Raw genomic sequence first — 23,964 nt, forward strand, 5'->3', positions numbered from 1 at the left:
TTTGCGGAGCTATGAAGAGAGAGTAATGATACACACACATGTTGATGTGACTAGTAATGTGAGTCTCACCACATGGCTCTCTTAATGGCTCATTTAGCAAAATGAATCACTGAAAAAAGTTCAAACTAAAGAAGTGTCTTCAAAACTACATTACATGCAATCAATTTATTTGATCTCTTCCATTAATTATGATCTAAATTTCTCAAAACCTCTATAAAATAAAAATAATGATGTTTTAGTACTTCTAACGCAGTTTTCATTCTCTCTTTAATTGTATTGTTGTAAAACCATCAATTTTACAATCACTTGTTGCATGAATAAGTATAACTCAACATGCCTAATTTTTTATTTATATACAATCCAAAACATATAGATTGAAATTAATGGATCATATCAAATAAATTTATTGCGTATAATATAATTTTGAAGGCGCTTTCTTAGAGTGACTCTAAGGTGTCACCTTAGGGACACTTTTTCCTCTCTATATATGTGTGTGGGCATTGTGTGTGTAGGTGTGTACACTACATGTGTGTGTGCGCGCGCACAACCACACACAGGACACACACATATATATACTAGGATTTATGAACGTGCAACGCACGCGATTATACCATGATTAAGTATTTTCTTAACTAAAATTTGTTCCTCTGGTCCACTTTGATGATTTTTGCACACTTACGTCTCTGAACTTTAGCATTGCGATTATTTATTTTCTTTGATGTTTGCTTAAATGAGCTACACTCAATTTAAATTTTCATATTTATAATTGAATTGATAGGAAATAAATGTAATCTAAGTTCAATTTGAAAATTATCATGTTATTTGGACCGACATGAAACCAAGCTTAACCTGAGAAAGTATAGCATTACAAAGTGAAAAACACTTTGAAAATTCAGTCGTTTTTTATGATTTTGAATTTTAAGGGCGTGTTTTACAAATTTTGAAACCTTTAAAGTATTTTTTAAAATTTTTAAATTTTAAATTAGGCACTTGTAATTTTCATGTTTCATGTGTTGGTGTGGTAAGTTTTCAAATGTTAGGATAATTTTTGCAACTCAAAAATTTTAAGGGTGTTTTTTATAATTACTGAAACTTTGAATTATTTTTTGTGAAAATTCAAATTTTCAGGGATAATTTTCAGATTTGATATGTACGGGCTATAAGTTTGAAAATTTTAAGATCTTTTGTAATTCTTTTTGAAGAAGTTTCTTTCTACCATTTTTTTTATACATTGATGTTATTTTTTTAAAAAATTTTAAAATTTTAGGTGCTAGATGACAACCCCTTAATTCGTTCTTTGTTTGCAAGTTTTGAAATTTTAAGGGTGCTTTTTATTATTTAAACTTTTAAATGTGTTTCTAAAATTTTTAAAATGTTGAAGGTGTTAATTACTAATTTAAAATTCTTCAGAGGCTATTGTTAATTTCCAGATATCATGTTTGTTATTTAAAGTTTTGAAACAATATTTAGTATAATTTTAAAAATTTGAAGGTTTTTTCTAATTTCTAAAACTTTTTGGGTTTTTTAATAGTACTTCATATATTATAGCATGTTACTTCTTTACCTTAATAAACTAATACGAGCTATTTCATATATTTTACTAATATTTAAAAAAAAAAAATATTGAGCTATAGGTAATTCACGTGGGATTAGAATATGATATAATTATAATTAGAGTAGATTAAGATTTAGATAAAATATTCAAAATAGTGATGAACTGAATTGGAAAATTCAATGGAACCTAATAGCAAGAGCAGAGCTACGGTAGTTCATTGATACTTCTTGCTAGCTAAAACCTGATATCTGATGATACCTGATAACATATGGCAATAATAGAAGGATTGCAACGCATGCTAGAAAGCAAAGCTTGAGATCATATGATATGATGAGAAGTTATGAGGTGGATCAAGTGAGAAAGTTTTTTAAGAGCACACAGAATAGGTTTGATGCGGATTCACCTTATTTGTAGAATTCTTTGCAGCAAATCTATGTTACTTTGTTTTGTGCTACTGCTAGTTATGGGAGGAGGAGAAGCTGGATTCCCTAATGGTGCATGGTTTTAAGGGGAATGGGTCATTTGATAATGATAATCCTGCAGCTGTAGGTACAAGTATTTAGCGTGTATCTATACACAAGCATGTGCATAAATGTAAGACCTAAAAGCAAAGATTTCGATGATAATAGCAACCCGCATATTTTAAATGTCTAAAGGACAAACTCATGCTTACTGAAAATTTATAGAAACATACTATTTCTACAGAAGTAATACATGAAAACAATTCAATGCTAAAAGAAATCAAGATTTAAATCTCGAAAAACACAGCTCAAGGAAAATGCACACAGCCAGCACTTTGATTCCATCAAATCATTTGTGGTGCTACATTTACTTCTCAGGGTTGCTTGCTTTTACAGTTAAATAAGAGGCCATAGAAAGAATCATGTCGAATGATTAGAATCAGGTGAACTGGAGCTAAATGGTAAGGTAACATCTCAACATCTCAACACCATGTCCATGATAACGGATGTATCTGTACAGAGTCCAGAGGTAGAAGCCTGATACATGCCCATGACTCAACAAAATTGAAAAACACGATTAGACAATCTTCAAGGACCGAGACAATCAAGCTTAATACCATTGGATATTCCCATCTGATCAAATACTATTATTTGAAATAACAATAAGTTGGTGGTAGAAAGATAACAAAATAATACAGCAAAGAATGACTATCTATCTGGTAGTGTTGGATTGAATGTCTCATATCCAATTACAAAGGGTTTTGTCCCACATACTGTAAGGTATAAGAACTGTTGGATCAAATAGTATCATTCTAGTATATCAGTCTAGACAGTTTATTTGTATGCATATGTATTTCATGTTGGTATGGGTTGGCTGCAGAAATCGTGTATGCAAACTTGTTCTTCAGCACACTTACCATGTCCTAAAATTTAGTTTTTGTAGTATCCATATACTTACATTTAGTGTAACTATATAATGCGTCACTTCCACCCAAACAAAAATATCAACTGGTGCTTTGAATTGTAGTGCATCTAGAATTGTAGTGCATCTTTGAGTTACAGCAAGCCAGCAACAATATCAGCCAGTATCAGTTGAAAACACTATGACTAAGATGCACGGCCAACAATTATTAGATGATTTAGACTATGAATTCTTATTTTTTGAGAATCGAGATATTTAATTCAAGACGATAGTTTTAAAATTCAAACACAAAATTGCTCTGATAGGTGACGGTTAACGAAGTAAAGCTTTATCCTGCCTAAGGTCAACAAAGTAAAGCTTTATACCTCTTAGGATCATCAATTTTTCTATTCATGCACATTATAATGCAATGCCTTGTTTCTTCAACGTCTCCAGACATCAATATTATCTCAATCAATCCATGGCTATAATTCGGTTTGGTCCTTATCCATGTTTCTGTGTTTTAAAATCAATTTAGAAGTCCTTTTATTGCATGGAACATGATAATGCACAAGTCATAATCACTTTCTGATGCTACGAGCAAATAAGCTGAATGACAATTATCTTTTTCCTGTCTCAGCATGGAAAAAATTATTCAACGTCATCGGGAATTTTCAGATGCAGAAAGGGATGTCAAGAAAGGAGATCTTGGATCACAGGTGGAGCTGAAGAACTGTATTTTGATTATAGCATACAACTTTTGTAGGATAGGATGGCAGAGATAGTAAATTTTTGTTGTATTCGGATTTTTCTGATCTAAAAAAATATCTGAACTCTGGGTCTGCCGTAAAAAAGATATATGTGGCAAGCCTGAAGAAAATTCCTCTGGGTGATATATGTGCATTTTATGCATTTTCTCCCAGAAGTCCGTTGAAATCATAGAAGTAAATGTACAACCGTCCTATGCTGTGCTATAGAGCATTACCTGTGAGCAGAACATACATAGTAGAAACCAGAAACTACTAGAGTTAAAAGAGTTTGAGCTTATCAGCAAATAATATCTCATCAATAGCATGAAAATATAAGCCAATATCTCTAAATTTTTTCTATGCATTTCTCAAAAGGAAATCTTATAAATTGTCAGAATTGTTATTACAGAGTAGAAAAGTGCACGAAACAACAGAACATACACAGTACATCCCGGGAACAACTAAAGTTAAAAGAGTTTGAGCTTATCAAAAAATAGCATCTCATAATAGTATATGAATACAAGCCAGCATCTCTAAATTTTTTCTTTGCATTTCTCAAAAGGTATCTTACAAATTGTCAGAATTTTTAACACATACAATGGTGCAGATGAGAAATCTATTCTGCTATAAAAATCATCTTAGTCAGTTGGAGGTCAAAAATGGATTTGTACCGCATCACAATAAGATACAACAACAATAATTAAGCTTTAGGGTCGGCTACATGTATCAAAATAAGATAAGCAACTCAAAATTTTAAGCTGCAAAATAACTAAGGCCTATATCTGTCAGCAACTATTAGCATTCCCAATGTCATCACTTCAAGAAGATGATATGTAAGAAGGATAAATTTTCAAAATTTTGCAGGCTTAAATAAGCCCAATCCCTAGACGAACTGAAGCATGAATGTCACAGCTGTACATGGATAAAATGCTAAAGAGGTTCTGAGCTTCAAGCTCATGAAAGGTAGAAGGATATGGCTTCCAGGACTGCACCCTCGTAGAAAGGAAATAATAAGAAAAAGAAAAATGAGACTATACATAGAACTTTAGGAAAGTAAGTAGAAGCAGCTTGTTATTGGAATTTGGAAGAATTTATTAAGACTCCAGGAGCCTTGTATAAAAGAAATGTTTTTCTTAAAATGATCAACGTGATAGGAGGTCATGATAGAATTCTTACTTCTTAACTATGTTGGCAAAACTGCCATTTCATTTAACCCTATTTGTTTTCCATGTCACCACAGTACCAGCACCACCCAAATATGCCACATAGGCAACTCGAGGAATTCGCTCGCCCAGAAAGCAATGCTGAGCTAATGGAAATTGCACAAAGGTAATATGCTTGCAAATACGTAGGGCCGAGTTACTATTTGTGCAGGTTTCTATGATGCAGGATGACATACTTCTAAATTTCACGAAGTGCCAGATGTAGAAAGATTTTTTTTTTGCAAAATTATGCGGAATTTTTTTATGTAAAATTCTCTTGCAGGTATCTCAATGAAGCCAATGTTAACCAACTGAACTTGAGTGGCCTTGAGCAACTGGAGAAAAACTTAGACGAAGCTCTAAGGCAAACTATGTCCAAGAAGGTCAGCATCTTAAATCTAAAACACCTTGTACTATCAGTGAAATAATTACCAATCAATTGTGCACAAACGGATTTAGGCAAGAGGGGGAAAAAGAATCAGTTGAGCTCTATGGCAAACCATGTAAAAGAAGGTCTAGTTCGAAGGAAACTTTTTCATTTCCTAATTCAGCAAAGTTGAACTTACATGTTATAGTGTAAATTGCACTTGTTATCCTTAATGTTCAAAAAATACATTTGGCAGTCACGCATGCATGCGAGCGTGCGCACACAGGAAGAAGAAATTGCCTTAAAAACTCAAATTAGGCCAATTAGAAAGGATCAAACTATAAACCATAAGAAAGTTGAGTTGATAATTAATTAATTAATTAATTTTGGTAAGAAAGCTTAATTTTCATTACCAAAATACATTTGCTATTGCAGTATGACGTTTGAATTTCTAAATGCAATTGCTATCATACTATGGGAGTATCAGGTTTGAATTTCACCTGAAACCTGACCTGACAGAGCACCCCCCCTCCCCACCCAAAAAAAAAAAGCACAAATCAACCCACAAAAATAAGAAACAGAAAAAAAAACTAAATCCCCTCTTTCCTCTTTCTACTTCCGCTTTTCTGTTCCCCAAAATTTCTATCAGAACTGTAGTCAACTGCTGCCAAACATTGATAAAAGTGTGGCTTAATAACAGACATATACCATTTAGCTTCTTCTGTAACATTAACTTACAAGCAAACTTTGTCGTTAAATTATCCGTTGCTTACATGTTAAATAAGCTTATCGTTACATTGCTTCAATTTGTCATTCACCCGTTGCAAGTATTCATGCTTAAATTTAAGTTGTATAAATATTTCTGCATTTATTCATCTTTCTACTCTTCTCATCAAATACCAAATGTCATATTTGACTTCTTATACATTCTATTTGCTATTCACCAGTTAAGTAAAAGGCATGCTAGACATGTATTAAACAACACAATTCAAATTCAAAGTACTCCATTGCATGTCTGGAGAGACTTTGGAAAACAGTTCTTAATCCTAAATGGGCCACACTCTGATATTGATAAAAGCAATATAATGAAATATCAAAATCAATTTCAAACACAATATCAATATAGTGTGTCCTATAGAAAAAGCTAACTGATTACCTTCCCTGAATAAAGTCTTAAGACATAAATCTCAATGAATTGGATAGCAATAGATTATAACTATAAACCTAAAATATGGCCCTCATGAAACTACGTCATTTTCTGTATTGGCATATGGATGAAAAGCCAGCCAGGTCAAGGCCTTTAGCACAAATTTATTCACTGTTTTAAATGTCAGTTCATATGAAAAATGTCCATATTGGCTGCAACATTTTCAAACCTAGACTCCATGATGTGAGGAGATGATATCCCCACGTTTTTTTGTGGTCACACTAGGCAACATTTTGGGTTTAACCCAAGATGTTGCCCTAGATAATGCAAGAAGCACATGTTGGCTCGTTTATTTAAAAAAAATTGCATTTTTGATACCCATTAGCGCAATATAACAGATCACTATGCATAAAATGGAATCCTCTCTCAGCTTGTCCAATGGCCCCAAATTTTCAAATCTCCCCAGTATTGGCCATCAAAAATGGAAATTTCCCATTCGTTCTGACTGTGACATTTTGAGTAGTATTTATTCAAACATATCAGTAAGCAACCCAGATTTCAGCCCAGAGAGAAGACATCTGACCCCCATGTAAAGAGTATAAAAATAAGAGTTTCATGGCATCAGCAGGGTGTTACATATAAATTATAATACACATAACAGGTGAGTGTTAAAGATTAATGATGTTAGAGCAAGGGTATATGTGTGCCTGGACTTGGAAGAGAACATAGTGACTGAACTGGTAAAATATTTGAACATTTGAGATTTTGGATGAGGTTCTCTCAATTGAACACATTCTAGGCATGAAGTGCTCTCTGGAGCACTATTATAGGTGAACATAAATCTTTGCAAGGGAATAAATGAGTCCATGGGAAATTGGAGCATGACTTATAAGAGCCTATACATCCAGTAAGTGGTAACGGGTAAGGCAGACATTTTGAAAGGTGGAATCAGCATGGCAAGTATGCTACGCATATTCGCTTTGGAGAAATGGAACATATTTCTAGTCTGAAAAAAATTAAACAGTGGTGTGCTACAGATGCATAGGATGTATGCCACTGGATACTCGAGAAGCATGAACTTAGTTATTGCAAAATGATAATTGCACTCAGCATTCAAATCACCTAATAGAACAACAGTCAGGACCCTTAAAGATGGAATTCTGACTTTTCTTATGACTACGAAATAATCATCTCTTTTAGGGTGTAAGATAACTAGAATATGCTAATAACTCGTCATATAACTATCTGATTGTTCAAGCATACAAGCTCAATTGACCTTTGAAATGCTTAAGCTTACACTTATGTGACACTAAGTATATATGCTCATTCAATTCTTGTCTAGCCTAGGATGCTCCCCCCCCACCCCCCCCCCACAATCCCAATTCAACAACTTCCTTTCAAATGATTATATAGTTATCTGAACTCGCGACAGAATTATACTAGCGTTTTCCAGGAAACAGTGTAGGTTAATCCATTTTCTACTGAACCCCCCCCCCCCCCCGCCCCCCCCCCCCCCCACCCCCCGCCCCCCCCCCCCGCCGCCCCCCCCCCCCCGCCCCCCGCCCCCGACCCCCCCCCCCTCCCGCCCCCCCAGAGAAAAGTTCCTTTTGATCACTTCATTTAATCATTGGATTCAAGATTATTTGGTCACATCTAAAATTTATTTCATCATTTACATGTTTTATTTATTATCATCTTTTTGTTGCCTTCATCCATAGATATAGTTAGCTAGAACCCAGGTAATTATATAAATCCACTGATACAATGCTATCTGATGGGAGTTTATGAGATTAGTCCTTCACATGCCAAGTTCATGAATGCTAGATTCTGTCTGTATGTATATGTGGGGCCCAAAAATGTAGTGCTACCATTACTTTATGATGATCTCTCTTGTCCATGAATTTATTTTGCTGTTATTCTTTATACTAAAAATATACCTGAAAAGAAAATTTGATCAATATACAACGTGATAAGCATATAAATAAACCTCATTAATAATGTATTAAGACTCAAATCTCACATTTTCTTCATGCAGGCTAACTTAATGATGGACATGCTTACGAAACTCCATGAGAAGGTACATCTCTGATAAATTGCCCAATATAACAACTATTATCTATATGATATAGCCCCTTGTTTTGTGTTATCTACATTCCAAATGCCTACGAACATTACGGAGTTCTCGCTCATGGCTCCTTCAATTAAATCGTGGATGTATCGCACAGAATGAATGTTACAGAGTTATATTACAGAACTTGAACTGTTCTTGCTATTTAGCTTTACTATATCAAAAAATTGTCTCCTCCAACATGTACAATGACAACCTCGTTTCACTAAACAGAACTCAAATCATTCAAAATTTTCTTGCCCTCCCTTGTTCCCCTGTGAGATGACAACCATCAATAAGAATCTCTTTACTCAAGTTATATCCATCTCACCTAATAAGAAAAAGATAAAAGCATTTGTTAATTCTGTTTAGTTTTCCCTCATATCTGAGATGGATTCTTCGATATGTCCATCTTCAATATTGATGCCTGACATATGCTAGGAGTTCGCATTTATGCGTACGTTCTTTAACTGAAGAATTCACCACAGGTACATACACCAATATCCCTTTCAAACCAATTACTCAAGAGTCAAGACTCCTTTTATCTGCATGATACTCTAAACTAGGGTTCTTAACTTTACCAAGTTTCCAAATTTATACATGAGACCTCTTCCAAAATTATACTTTCATGCTATTAGTTACTGATGTTATTCATTATTTGTCATAATGGTCCACACCTTGTGTATTATTATTAACGAAGCTATTGACTGGTTCAGCCCAAGATTTGGCCTGATGTTTGGTCGATGATACACTAATACTACAATAAAGATCTTCTAATAAGTGAACCTTGATGAGGTGAGTTAAAATGATAATGAATACGTAATATTAGTCAGATCAAGTACAAAGTTTAAATAATGATGTACATGCTTATAATATAAAATATATCGGCTGGAAGCATTAATCCAAACTAAGGTCAAAACTTACAAACTGAACTTGGTCATATCCTAGCATGGGCATTGTGTGCACTCTCACTATTGTTGCTACACATGTACATAAATCCCAGACATACCCAATAACCCATCGTCCGCACATGAATGACCCTTTCACATTGCAGATAGCTAAGAAAAAGCATGAACTTCAACACATCATAGCAATCCTCACTAATTACTATACATACAGACACAAGCATATTTCAGTCATGCACACTGCAACAGCTACTAAAAAAATCATCCAACACAGTAAACTAATCAACTAGGTGCTATCAATAACCATCGAATTAAATGAGCAGAAGTACACAGGTAAATGCATTGTGAATTCTCATTTGTAAGAAATTGACACTCATCATTTAGTAGTCTGATTGCTGGCTAAAGGCAATAATTGACTTTTAAGTAATTGGTTCATAGATAGGAAGCATCTAAATAATTGTTGGTTTATAAACACTGTCGTCATAAATCACAACCATCAACCTGCCACATATTCCCAAACATTCTTCCAAACATTTCGTATTTGCAGTGAACATTCAGAAATAGGATAACTCCATAATAAAAGTGAAATAAAATTCTTATTGATGACATCCAGACAAGTTTATCGCAGAAGAATAAGTTACCATGTGTGGGTGTAATTGATAGAATGGAATTGAGTACCTGCAACTCAGCAGAACAAACAACTGCAGAAGCACGTCTTATACTGTAGCGGACCATTACAGTTCAAGAGAATAAGCAAAATCCCATCTGCAGAAAGTTTTAATGAGCCAAACAATCAAGCAAATAAATGTAACCTTATTTTATTTTAGCAGAATGAGTTTTTGCCCCTTTCATGTATTAAATGAAAGGGAAACAAGCTAAAACATTGCTCTATGAACTCATTGCACTAACTATACTGCATCCAAATCCGCTCTTGTTTTTATATGCTATGCAGAGAAAGTTGCTGCTAGAGCAGAGAAGGTTCCTGGAGTCGGTAAGAAACTTAAATAATAATAATAATAAACAATAGATTCTATATTTGATTGAGTATTCACTTCTCCACGTGTTTCTGTTAAGGTAATGGAGAAAGAGAAGCATGGAAGGAAAGAGATAGGAAACAACAGAGACCAGCCTATTGCAGTTGATGGTTTAGCTGCCAGCAATTCCCAAACATTACAGCAATTTCAGGTCTTAATGGACCTGTAGCCCAAGTGGTATCAGCCACCAACTGAGTATGCTAAATCTTACAGTATGCCTTGTAATAATTGTGACATGTGTATATGCATGTGTTTTGTATGTGAAGTACAATATGTGTCAGCAATTTCAGGTCTTAATGGACCTGTAGCCCGAGTGGTAACGGGCACCAACTGACTATGCTAAATCTTACAATATGCCTTGTAATAATTGTGACATATATGTGTATGTGCATGTGTTTTGTATGTGAAGTACAATATGTGTCGACTTTCCAGGCTGAACCTTAAGATAATAGGTAAATCCAAACTGCATCTATATCTGTCTATCTACCGTGTTAAGGACAAGTGTTAAACTGCACGGTGAAACAATTATTGTTATATGTTCTTAGGACTGTCATTTCAGTCGTATAAGTAGCCAACTTTGCAATATTATGGATATGATGTATCATGCAGGACACTAGTTTCCTGCCTCCAACAAGAAGCCAATGCAGTTGCAATGCAGCTGCTCCAGTAACAATTCCGATGTACTGCAAGTCTGCAATGCAGCTGCTCCAAATATGGACCATCTATTTGTTTTGCAAAAATAAGATGGATGAGATTCAATGCAGCTGCTCCAGATATGGACCATCTATTTGTTTTGCAAAAATAAGATGGATGAGATTCATGCTTAAATCATATTGATAGCATCTAGTCACATCTCTCTTTCTCTCCATGTATATACACGCACACACAGATACACATATGATCATTGCACCCCATAAGATCAAGGTCTAGTTGCATCTCTGCTTACAAAATCCTAGTTGTGGTCCTCACTCCTCAACATTGGTTAAGTAGTTGCCTCAGTGTTAGCATGCTTAGAGTTGGGCATTAGGCAACGCCTTGGTTTTTCTGACCAATTCTAAACCAGTTTTGGCCAATGGCCAGACTAGGGCCAAATTTCTGTTGGTTATAAAGATCATCACCCACATGTGCACTTGCTAAGTAGCCGTCCAGTGTTAATATGCTTAGGCCTGGAAATTAGGCTGAGCCCGATCTTTTGACCAAGTTCGATCAGATTTAAGCCAAAGATGGGACCAAACTTCCATGAGTCTTACAAATCAGGAACTGAACATACGATATCTTGCATCTCTGTAGAAAGTTGTGAGCCTAAAACTATAAAAATAGAATATAGTTTAACAAAAAAAATTAAATATGATTTCACACCTTAAAGCCTTCAGTAATTTATCTATAATATGTGGAAGAGAACTTCAGTATGTCTAGCAGTTTATCTGTATTACACTGATATGGACTACTCTTCGTGCTTGTTTATTTATTTTTCACTTTGTTAACTTTAAAGAAAGCATATACCATATTGATATTTAGAAGTTATTTATATGGAACATTATATACCGACTCCCATAGAGGCTGGGCCTTGTGTACTAATTTAAGATATGCACTTGGGCTTAAATCCAATTATATGAATTTGTTAATTTTTGACTCTGACAAATTATATGGTTCTAATCCTGGTCTTATATGCTTGTGACTTTGATGGGCACCCTCGTTTGCAAATTCTTTCCGTCATGAAGTTAGTCTTTCTTAAACTTGTTTACATAGGATTGAGCATATTAAGTTGAAATTTCAACCTACAGACATGGGCATTGCTGCATGTGGCTCTCAAGGATGGATAGAAAGGGCCCTGAATTCGCCAGTGAACAACTTTATTTTAGGTTTTCCTAGCAAAGCAATTAACCCAAAATTTAACTTTATTTCCTTATTGTTGTTCCTTTGCTTTTCTTCCCCTTCTTTTCCCCCCAACGATAAAGAGCATCAAATATGAAACAAAAGATAAACACACGGATGTCACTAAACAAACATAGTTGACAATTAACATTCTTGATAAAATAGGATGCAATTCTACAGGATTAGCTTCTTACAATATCTCAACTTTACGAACTTTTAGTCTCCACATGAAACTTTCTCTTTTATTTTGGTTTCAATTATGTAGCTCAGAATCTGAAATTTTAATATGGTTTCAAATTGATCCTAATTGTGCACATAAACAAATATGTGAACATACTCAAACTTACAACTATATTCTCATTTCAGTGCAATAACAGATCCAAATCTTGCCTTCCAACATAAGCATATTTTCCTAAAGATCAACCTAAAGCATTTAGGCATTTAGAAATAATTAATAAAAAATTAAAACACCTGGACTTCTTAATGATAAATTAGGAAAAACGGGCGAAATAAAAGCGAAGTTGCAAACTTTGACAAAAACCCATCGTAAAATAAAGTCAAAAAAATAAAATATATTCAGAGGACAAACCTCAATAGCTCCAATATTTCCATCTCCAAAACCAAAGACAAAAAGAGTCAGAACTAGGGAGAATGAAACGGTTCGTCTCCTTAAATATCGAAGCAATAGTTTTTTCCCCCCTTTTTTATCCTTTTTTTTATTTGGCCATCAAAGACGGTGCCAGGATGGCAACAAATGCCTGAACTTTATTAATAAGATGCGTATCACGCTGAGCCCGCCACGTGTTGGTGGCACGTGTGGCGTCAACGTTTTCGGCAAGAAAATTACATTGGGGTTTTTGCATATATACCCTTCACATCTTTGTATTTGCAAATTTTCCCACTAGGTCTTGGTTTTTTACCCCCAAATCTCTCAAAAATGGGTTCTTCTACCCCTCTAACTTAACAATATGAACCCCCCCTAACGTAACAATAACACTTTCTAAATAGGAGAATGTCAAAATGGTCTAATAACTTCAGTAGGTTTACTATAATTTATGTTTAAAAACTAAAATCATCAAGTGAAAGGGGTAGAAAAACTCAATATTTAAGAATTAGAGGATAATTCGGAAAATACCAAGATTTTAAGAGTAAGATTTGAGGGGTATATTGTTCGCGTCGAAAGTTGATTCATTTGAGGAATTCATTACAACTTCAGGCGTTTACAACGAATTCAAAAGAGGAGTCTTTTTATAAGATATCTCTACACAAAAGAGATTGAAAAATTATAACTTTCTAGAAAACACACGTAGAGAGATCGTTTATCAGTCTTCTGCTTGTGTGGGATCTTTGCCGGTGTCGGGGTTTATCCGTGGACCACCAAATGATCAGATCTGATTCATTTCATTGCCTTGCGAAGGAGATAAAACATTAAAGTGAATATCTCAGCAACGGTGAGATAAAAACTCTTCTCGAGATCACAGTAACAATGAGATCTCAAGGGAAGCAGATCAACGAGGCTGAAGCGGTTGCAGATCTATCGAACTCTCCTCCTTTTTGCCGAAGAACTCGCCAAGAACTTGCTTCCTCCTTGTTGAAATTCGTGCTCCTCACTCTCCAATTCGATAGGGCTTCGTTCTTGCTCCGAAATTCCTTATCCCTCTAAATGAAGGCCCTAGGGCTATATTTATAGGCTTCATAAGTGTAAAACCCCGAAAATTTATGATAATATAATTAATATGTGAGTAATTATAATAAGTAGATATTTATTATGATAAATATCATTTCATGGTGAATGAGTACACTAACAAGTCTTTTGAGTATAAACAAGTCAGTAAATGTGAAAGAGGCGAATCGAAAACATGCACAAAGGCAAATCTTGAGGAGCTGGAAAATTCCAGTCCGGTTGACCGCCGCGGTCGACCGTCACGGTAGACCGCGATAGTAGGAAATTTCCTACGCTGCAAGTGTATGACATGTGAGCCCCACACCGATGTGACTAGTAGGGGGGCTCACATGTCATACACTTGCAGCGCAGGAAATTTCCTACGCTGCCAGCTCACCTCCCATTTTCTCATATATATATATATATATATATATATATATCAATTATTCATGAGATATATATATCAATTATTCATGAGTTTTTTAGTATTTTGAAACCCTAGCAGTCACCAAACTCCCCCATAAATCCTACTTTGATTTTTAAAAAAGATTTGAAGGCTTTTGAGCGAGATTTCGGATTGTTTTGGGTTTACAACTTGGAGATTAGCTTTGAAACTTCATCTCTCACGATTTAGATCAAGTCTCAGGCGGGTTTTATCTTTGCTAATCCTTCTCCCTGTTTTAAAATATTTTTAAAGAGTGTTTAATAAGTTTTAAAGAGCCTAATTGATTAATTTGTGTATAAAAAGCAGATCTTTTATATTATATGTATAAAGACTAGGTCTTTTCATGTTAAAGAGATTAAGCATGAATTTACGGAAGTGTTTTAAGATCTAAAAATGATTAATAATGTTGTTTATCTAAATTTAGATGATTTGTTCTTTGTTTTGAGGTTTCATGCATGATTGAGGGTTTAAATATGATTTATTATGCAAATAATCATGTTTTATATGTTGAAATTATTCCCCAGAAATGTTAATCTGCTGTTTTTAATGTTTCATGCAAGTTTCATATTGTATTAAACAAGTTTAAATTACAAGAACACGACACGAACACAACTGTACAGAAACCTACACGATTTCTAAAAATATCGGGTTCGGTTGACCACGCCTAAAAGGCGGGTGACCGCATGTCAGATAGAGTCCTGGGAAGCTTCTGGTTTGCGGTTCGGTCGATAGCTGCATGTATGCGGTCGATCGCCAGTCTGGCAGTTAGCATGTGCATGTTTTGAACACACGTTGATGTTTTCGAGAGAGTTTCTCAACCTTGAATGTTGTATGATGAGGTTTAGGAGTTGTTTAACACCTGTGATGTTGGTGAACACCAGATATGGACACACACATCGAGATATGTGCATGTACACTCGGTTCATATGATTTGACATGTATTATTGAGATAGTTGATACACGTTGGGTTGATGATAATGAATTAACCTATGAAAAAGTTTTGTTTATCAGTTATGGATGCTCAGTGTGGTTGTTTATCCTATAATGAGACCTCGGCTGTACCACACTAGGAGTATTTGGTTGTTTTCCCGTAATGAGACCTCGGCGGTTGTTTGGTGGGAAATTTGTAAGAAGACAATCGAAAGAATTGAATTTGATTTATTCCCTCTCAATGATTAGAAACAAAATGTTTACAACTCTCTCGATCTCTAACTGATTACAATTTGAATTTTCGATTACAAAAGAGAAGAAGATCAATATAAATCCTCCCCTTTGTTTACTTCTGGGTTCTTCACGGTGGCGATGGAGTGCCTCCCTCGAATGCTCGTGCCGTGTTTGCTCTCCATTGACGATATGAACGTCTTCCTTTACTAGAACAATAAACTTGTGTGGCAAGAATGAAAAGATCTCTTAACGAGTTTATGAACTTTAGAGTGAGTTTTAAACTTTGTGAAAAGAGTTGTTTGAACCGAAAATTCAGTTAATAGCCAAGTGAATTTGCTGTTGCTGAAGGATGCCTCAAGATCTCTTTGTTGCCAAGAAGTTCTCTCTAGCCGATCTCCTCATGATTTTATCTGATCCAAAAGGCCAACCCTTAACTCTGTTGAGTTTATTGAGATTTATATGAAGATAAGGGGTCTAACCGACCCCTTAATCCGTTCCTAAGTGGGCGAGATTTCCTCAAATCGTGAGGAAAATAATTTTAAAACCGTTCAGCTCGTGTTTGAACGAGTCAAATGCCGAAGTGGGCGTTCTGGGCCCTAACTCTGCGTTTTAGGCTTAAGACGTAGAGTTGGGTGGCTGCTAAAAATTGAAAATGTAGGGGCCGCCTGTGTTTTGAAAATTGAACGCAGAGGTGAACTTTGTGTTTAGAAGTGGTTGTTGACTTGTAACTTCCTCTATTGGAGCATTTGTAAAGACTGTTATTCTGTAATCTTCGCTTTAGCTATTTGGGATGTGAGACTCGTCAGATTGTAACTCTCATGGTTGATTGTGAAGACTGTTGAATCAGAGTTTTCATCAGTCATCCTGAAGGTCGTTGAATTGTAACCTTTCTCGATATACGTGAAAATCCTCCAATTACAGCTTTCGTTTTATTAACGTGAAAGTCGTTTGATTGTAACTTTCATTGTTGAGATGTTGATTAAAGTTTGATAAGGGTCAGCTATCTGTTGTGAGTTTTAGACAGCCTACAGAACCCCCTCCAAAGTTTTTGAAAGTTCGCGGTTGACTGGGACGAATTTTTGGAATATTTTGGATCCTAAAGTTTATTGAATGATCGTTCACTCCGTCTGATTCGAAGACATTGCGAACCTAATTATTGGAACGTTACAGTTCAGTTTCCTTAAACCAAACAAGATAACTTTTGTGCCTTGATGACAATGAACTTAGTCAAATAAGCTAAAGCTCTAGTTATCATTGCATGGCTGATTGTTCACTTCATCTATTTCAGAGGCATTATGAATTTGGTTGTCAGAATTTGCTGTACGTCACAGTTCTGCTTCCTGTATTAGCGATTCTTTGCAATCTCATGTAGAAGTAGTCAAGATAATTTCGATCACCTTAAACCAAACAAGATAACTTTTGTGTCTTGATGATAATAAACTTAGTCAAACAAGCTAAAGTCTAAGTCACCATTGTTAGGTCCATTAGTAGGATTAACTCTTTCTTCTTCTTTAGCATCAGGAATAACAACATTCTCAGCCGATGCAACAGAAGAGGAAACTTTTAAAGCTAATTTGCTTAGATCCTTGAGATATTCCTTCAACTTGTATGAAGGTGCATTCAGTATCAACAACACCGAAAAAAAAAGATTCTTGTAAGTACTGATGAGCACCCAAGGCGCAACTGCAAGAGTTGGATAAGAAAGATCCAGTGACAATGAAACAACCATAGAAACACCAGCTGCAAACTTGCCAACGAGGCCATCCTTAGTGGAGTAAAGCATATTTGGGCTGAAGACAGATCCATTGTCATAGACAGAGAGAACCACAAGCCCGTACGAGAAGGATCTTATCCCAAGTTTGGCTAGGAGAGCAACCTCAGAAGAACCCACTTTTTCTCATTTCTTGATCAACTAAACCGGAGTAATGATTTTAACAATATCCTTATTAATCTTGGTTAGAATGTTAAGCCATTAGGAGAATGAGTTGCGTGATGGATCGGACTTGATAGTATCAGTATTATTGATTATAACCTGTCTGTACTCATCCACGAGGCTACATAACTTCTACATAGGCTATTTTCTTTTCAGCTTTCGTTACCTTGATAACCATCGTTAGCTTCTCTCTACTTATCTGAAGCTGTACGATAGCCCTGTTGGTTGAAATATTTGCTTTGTGGCGTTGAAACGCATAAGTGAATCCTATGCTTAGGATTTGGGATGCAGAGGTGAGCTTTGCGTCAGAAGTTCAACCAACTTTAACACGAACGCATAGGTCATGTTTAGGCGGGATTCTTATCTAGAATATCATTCCAATTTGACAGCTCATAACTATCTATAAATAGACCTCTGTGGTCAAATCAAGAGTCATTCAACTCTTCTCTGTTTTTCCGCAAACCGTCTAACGAAAACTCTTCGTTTTAAAATCTGACGAATCCTATTCATCCTCTCCGATCGTCCGACGAATCCTGTTCATCTTCTCTGATCGTCCTCATCAATAACACCTAGGAAGAAAACCGTCTCTTGACCCAAACCCGCTGTCATCGCTGCTCAGAGTTCATTGTTGACTTTGATCGGTGGCGGCGCTACGGTTCAGGCAGATGCACCACTACCACAGTTCCCTTTTGTCGGTGGTAAGTGTAGCCTTCGTGGTTGTAAAACTTGCTTCGGTAAGTTCTGACCTTTGAATAACGAGGAAACTCATTTTAATGGCACAACATAGAGTTGGGACTCTGCCGTTTAGAATTTAAAGCGTGGAGGTTCAACCTCTGCGCTCGAATTTTGTAATGCAGGTCTTGGACTCTGAGTTTGAATGTTGTAACATAGGGCTTGGATTCTGCGTTTGAATGTTATAACGTAGGGCTTTGATTCTACGTTTGAATGTTGTAACGCAGGGCTTGGACTCTACGTTTGAATATTTAACGCAGGGTCTAACCTCTGCGTTTGAATGTTTTAACGTAGGGTCCAGCCTCTGTGTTTGAATATTTTAACACAGGGTCCAGCCTCTGTATTTGAATATTTTAATGCAGGGCTTGGACTCTGCGTTTGAATGTTGTAACACAGGGCTTGAACACTGTGTTTGAATGTTTAACGCAGGGTTTGACCTCTGTGTTTGAATATTTTAACGCAGGGTCTGTCCTCTGCATTTGAATGATCTAACAAGGGGTTCGACCTCTGCAGTTGAGTTTTGTCTTTTATGCTTCATCTTTGCACTAACTGATTGCTCTCTTCCTTGGTAGTGCTTTATGCTAATGAACCCCTCACTTTTCCCCATCACTTTGGTCATGAAGGTGGTGTAGACTTAAATATGTAATTTAATCTGCATCAGAAACTCCTAATTTTTTAAGATGCCGACAATGAACGTGCCACTTTGATCACCCAAGCTAGCCCGACCATACTTAGGACTTTAGTTACAGATGCCCAGTTTGAAACTGAGCCTTGTACAAAATTCACCAAGCCATCATTTCTGTTTGGGGATAACATTATCATTCAGAAAGACATCAGATATGGTGGAAATTACAAGTGGTTAAGATAGATAGGGGATCGTCACTTCTTCCTTCCTGACATGCAAAGGATGTTCCCTATCTCATATTACTAATGCGCTTCCGTCTCTAGACATATGAATTGGGATCTTGTCAGAGAACATGATGGAGTAGCAATTGGGACTCTGACTTTTACTGGCGTTCATACCATAGGCTATAACCGATATGTGTAAGCTTTAGAACCATGTTTATTCTCAAGAGGGTACCCTATGGGGGAACAACTAATCCAGCCAACAGCTTCATACAAAGATTTTTGGCTGTGAAAGGAGATTTCCCTTCTTTAGTGTTTAGAACTTCCGGATAGGTACATTCCACCAGAGCAGGGCGGTGGACAAAAATAACAGAATTTGTATTGAAAGAGTTAGAGGGGTCGTTAGCTCAATCTGGGCTCTGCTGCCCTATAATGGCTACTGGATATGGTATTGATCACAACCATTATATATGCTATCCTGGAGAGGTACAATCCAGAGACGTGTATATTCTTCACTCTGGTTGGAGAATTAGGGTTTGCTATCCATGAAATGTATGTCGTTTTCGGCCTTCTCTTCGGAGATTTACCCTGTGAAGAGTTTATCCCAGGATCGAGTGACCTTAGGGTTTTGAAGGAGACCAGTCCTAAGATCTATGACACCCTATGGGAGGTGATGTGTTATTTTTAAATTTGTACCCAACTAATGGGGATATGAGGAGGTGGCGTAAAACAACTATCTTGGGTTGAATATCTTTTTCAGAACTTATCTCATAAGGTTACTGCTGTATCTCGTCGAGATGTGAGTACTCTGGAGACTATTCAAGCTTTGATAAATGACGCCACTACTCATTACATAAATGAGGGAGGGGAAGATGGCTTCCCCTCTCAGACTGAGTTTGAAAGTTTCCACCACCAAGCTGCCACTCCTATTTCTGACATGGCTTTGCTGGCAGGGTTTCTCATATTATGGCTAAAACGATGCGCCGTCGCCACTAGACCGATAGATGCCGTGATAACAGAAGTAGTCTATCTAGCTGTTCTCTTGGCTCATGGGAGACCTGTGAATTTACTTTCAGCCATGGTGTGCTGTTTGCAGCATGGTCTGAGGGAGTTGTGCCTCGAATTCATTCAGGTGAAAGAGATAGGCTCCGAAGGGAATAAAAGTTTGGTAACTCCCAATCCTCGAGTACCATTACCATAGACCTATCTGATGGCATGATACGTATCTCATTATCCTCACCTAATGAGTGCATCATCTTCCTCTAGTGATGTATTCATCCCCTTCATACAGAGGTTAGAAAAAGCTATCTAGGAAGGAACGTACGTAGTAAGGGTTCATCAAATCTTATCGAGAGATCTTAACTATCATATATTCCGTTGCTTCCCGGACTTTGAAGGTGGGGGATATGGACATGTATTTCAAGACATTGCTAGCCCGAATGGTTTCACTCGATTAGATGGAGGAGTCTTCTTCTGGTTACACAACGTCAAACCAAGTTATTTCCTTTTCAAGCAAAGTAAGAAGTGTATAATTGAGCCGTACCAACCGTACAGATTCGCCTGACAGTTCGGGTATGATCAATTATACATTGGGAATCCACGGGGTCATCTTGTGGCCATTGGTAATCTATATGAAGGAGCTCAGGCCTGGTACTATTCTATAGCAGGCTGCACTGGAGCTATATGCAGATTGCCTCACAAGACACCCAACTCTTTCACCTCCATGGCTTTTTGCAATTGGTATCATACAGCTTCTAAGATGCCTGATTACAAGCTGAATTTGTTCGGCTTACGGGAAATTAGAAAAATATATTCATCTAGAAAAGGATCCTAAGTATCTCGTCTGAAAGGAATCAGTGAGTTCTTATCCTATGAGGATGAAGCTGAAGAAGAAGAGGGAGACCAGGGACTAGAGAGTGCTCAAGAAGGAAGTCTTAGGGCTGCTGAAACTTTAAGAATAAGGGTAGCTAGAAAAAGGCTCTTACTGAGGAGGAAGGGGGTCAGTACAAGAAACATACTCGTAAAAAATTGTTAGCAGATTTTCCTTTGCAGAAATTAATGGCGGATGCTTTTAAGTCCGCTGAGAGAGAGGAAAAACATGAATCTGCCACTGTAAGTCTTCCCCCTCGCACTGGACTCTGCTCCATGGGGCCTGCTCTATCAAGCAGATTTTCTTCCTATCACCCCTTAGATGAGGAAGAGGGTGAGGGTGAGTCGTTTGCTGGGGATGCAGAGTCTTTCCCCACAATGGACCATGTTGCTTCAACATCTCCGGGTCAAGATGTCGTTCCTCCAACCACAAAGACGATACCTACAACATCTCAATCTGAAGTAGATAGGCCTCCCACAGATGAACCTGTAGTGGCCGAACTTGGAAAACTTAACGAAAATCAATCTCCTGCCACTTTAGTATTATTGTCACCTATAGGAGATACAATCCCTTGCCCAACAACAAGAATTATGACTAAGACAACTATAGTCGTGAGTTCTCCTGGACCTTCGGCTACAGATGAGGAGGAGGAAGTAGATTATGATACTTCTTCCCACAGCAACAGTGCTGATGAGAGGGAAGATGATAGTGATGATAATCTCGGTGATTGAGATGTTTCACCACCGCTCTCTTCTGACAAGGAGTCAGCCTACGTCCCTCTTTCTCCTATCGGTAAGTGTTGTCCACTCTGAACTTTCTGGTATTTTTCTTTTTGTATACTAACTTCTTTCTTGTGTACGATCTCCAACTCACGAGATCGCTGACGCGACTTTGCCTCCCAATCAACAGGCAATAACCACTTCTCTCATGGAGCAAGCACTGACAATGGCAACTTTTTCATTAGAGCAGCAGACATTGATAACTCTTCCACCAGCGCAAGCACATATAGTGGTAACTTCTTCGCAAGAGAAATCACCTCCGTTCATGATTTCTCTCAAACCTGTAGAGACTGAGACTATGCTAAGCTTAGCCCAAGCGGGGGTGCTCATGGCTCTCCCTTTAAGTCCTTCATAATTGGATGTTGTAATAGCTTCTCTGGCTTCTTCACCATCATCACTAATCGTTCTCACACCGAGATCTACAACTTCGAGAGCCCTGGTGACATCCCCTTTTGCTTCTCTAAGTCCGGTGGTCATTCCCTCTATGCTTAAAATTCTTATGAGGCAGTTGAAGGATATGATGAAGATGACGATTGAAGAAGTCAGTGCTGGATGAGCTTCATTTGATTCTTTCAGGCTAATATTTTTGAATTGTCTGAGCAGTATCAAATATGTGGACAACGCTCAATGGTTTCGTCATTGCTCAGATAATGTCACTCGATTAGAAGAGGACTTGAAAGCTTTAGAGAAACTATGCTATGTTGATCTTGCTACTCGGATTACATAAACCATTGCTGATTTCCAGGCTGAAGCAGCACATAAGTATGAAGTTCTACAAAAGAGCGTAGCTGAAAGAGAGCTTGAGACTGCATTCTTGCAGGGCTAATGTGTTCAGAGGCAAGAAGCCGTGATTGCTTCTAGTACTATTGTACAAATGTCTTGAGTGGAGATTGGTTGATTAGAGGTGGAGTTGGCCCGACACAAGGCAGAGCTTGGTCGAGAAGAAGAAATCCTGAACAGGCTCACAATTAAAAGTGTAAAGACTTACGCCACTTATCGCTCGTTGGTCCAGGCTCTTGACCTTGCTCAAAAGGAAGCTGCCATGACAATGCCGGACGAGAATGAACTTAGGAAGAAAGCTGAAATAACAGTATATGCCGCTCATAAGGAAAAACTTTTTGCTATTAAGCCCCGGCTTGCGTCTCTCAACTTTATGAGCCTAGGGGCTTAATTATGTATTGCTCTTTTTAGTTGATAAGAACAAAATTTTGTATTACTTCTTAATGATTTGAATAAAAGTGATATCATTCTAGTTTTTCATTGTTTCTTATGTGTCACCTTTTGACTAACAATGAAAAATCCATTCACAAAGCAAGATTTAATACTTATATTTATTATAACTTATGATAATTTCAGAAAGCTTCAATCTGCTAGGGATTGTTGTTACCTTCTGGACTTGATATTCTTTTTAAGAATCACCAAACCCTTAGAGTTGATTGTCATTCTTCTGAAAAGAGTTGACAAACTTGTTCCCTCCTGTGTTGCGTTTTTACTTGAAACACTGAAGGAAACTTATAAGCACCAGAGGTGTAATATTAATGTGGCGTGAATTTTCACTTAGTGTTAAACTCAGAATTTTTTTTTGGTCACCTCTTGGGGTAATTCTAGAAAAGTTTTAATCCGTTGGGGATTTCATATGAACACTTGTTATTCTTATGCAAAAAAATTAACAGGTTCAAAAAGGGGTTTTAAACTGTCAGAGGTAAAGGTTAACGTGACGGGAAAATGCTGTGATCAGGATAACATTGAGGACCTATCATTCTATTGGGGAGAGTCGATAAGTTAATTTTATTAGAGATGTAAGATTAACATAACGAAAAAAATGTTGCGATCAACGTAACTTTGAGGACTTATCGCTCTATTAGTGAGAGTCGATAAGTTGATTTTATCAGAGGTGTAAGGTTAACGTGACGGGAAAAATATTTGTGTGACTTGAACACAATTTTGGGGGACTTAACGTCTCGCTGGGGAGAATTGCTAAGTAATTTTATCATTTAGGGTGATAAATTTTGATACTTGTGTGATTTGAATAAGATTTGGAAACTTATCATTCTGCTAAAGAGAGTTGATAAGTTGGTCATTTATTACTATGCTGAGGAGAGTTAATAAATTGATCATGAATTGAGTGACTTAAGGGACTTATCGTTCTATTGATGAGAATTGACAAATTGATTTTGACATAAGAATTATTGCCGCATTGGAAGTTATGCAAGCTAAATTCAGGCTCTG

General features: G+C 36.9%; 1 protein-coding gene, 1 long non-coding RNA gene and 1 pseudogene across 5 annotated transcripts in view; 1 reads left to right on the forward strand and 2 right to left on the reverse strand.

Moving 5' to 3' along the window:
- Positions 1-9,876, forward strand: part of LOC109830594 (truncated transcription factor CAULIFLOWER A-like) — a 30,195-nt gene extending 20,319 nt beyond the window's left edge. The window contains exons 2-5 of the mRNA XM_020397899.1: positions 3,558-3,636; positions 4,907-4,995; positions 5,152-5,251; positions 8,418-9,876. Coding sequence (XP_020253488.1) covers positions 3,558-3,636; positions 4,907-4,995; positions 5,152-5,251; positions 8,418-8,471 — 322 coding nt within the window. The 3' untranslated portion in view covers positions 8,472-9,876. The remainder of the gene's footprint in view (positions 1-3,557; positions 3,637-4,906; positions 4,996-5,151; positions 5,252-8,417) is intronic.
- The window catches only part of LOC109830595, a 21,370-nt gene extending 8,347 nt beyond the window's left edge, over positions 1-13,023 (reverse strand). For all 4 annotated transcript variants that reach the window (XR_002244352.1, XR_002244351.1, XR_002244353.1 and 1 more), the window contains exons 1-2: positions 12,893-13,023; positions 10,073-10,159 (exon numbers count right to left, since the gene is read on the reverse strand). This is a non-coding gene — a long non-coding RNA (uncharacterized LOC109830595). The remainder of the gene's footprint in view (positions 1-10,072; positions 10,160-12,892) is intronic.
- LOC109830999 lies at positions 17,017-17,358 on the reverse strand (annotated as a pseudogene).

The sequence above is a fragment of the Asparagus officinalis genome, chromosome 2 (assembly GCF_001876935.1).
Source record: "Asparagus officinalis chromosome 2, Aspof.V1, whole genome shotgun sequence".
Lineage (NCBI taxonomy): Eukaryota > Viridiplantae > Streptophyta > Magnoliopsida > Asparagales > Asparagaceae > Asparagus > Asparagus officinalis.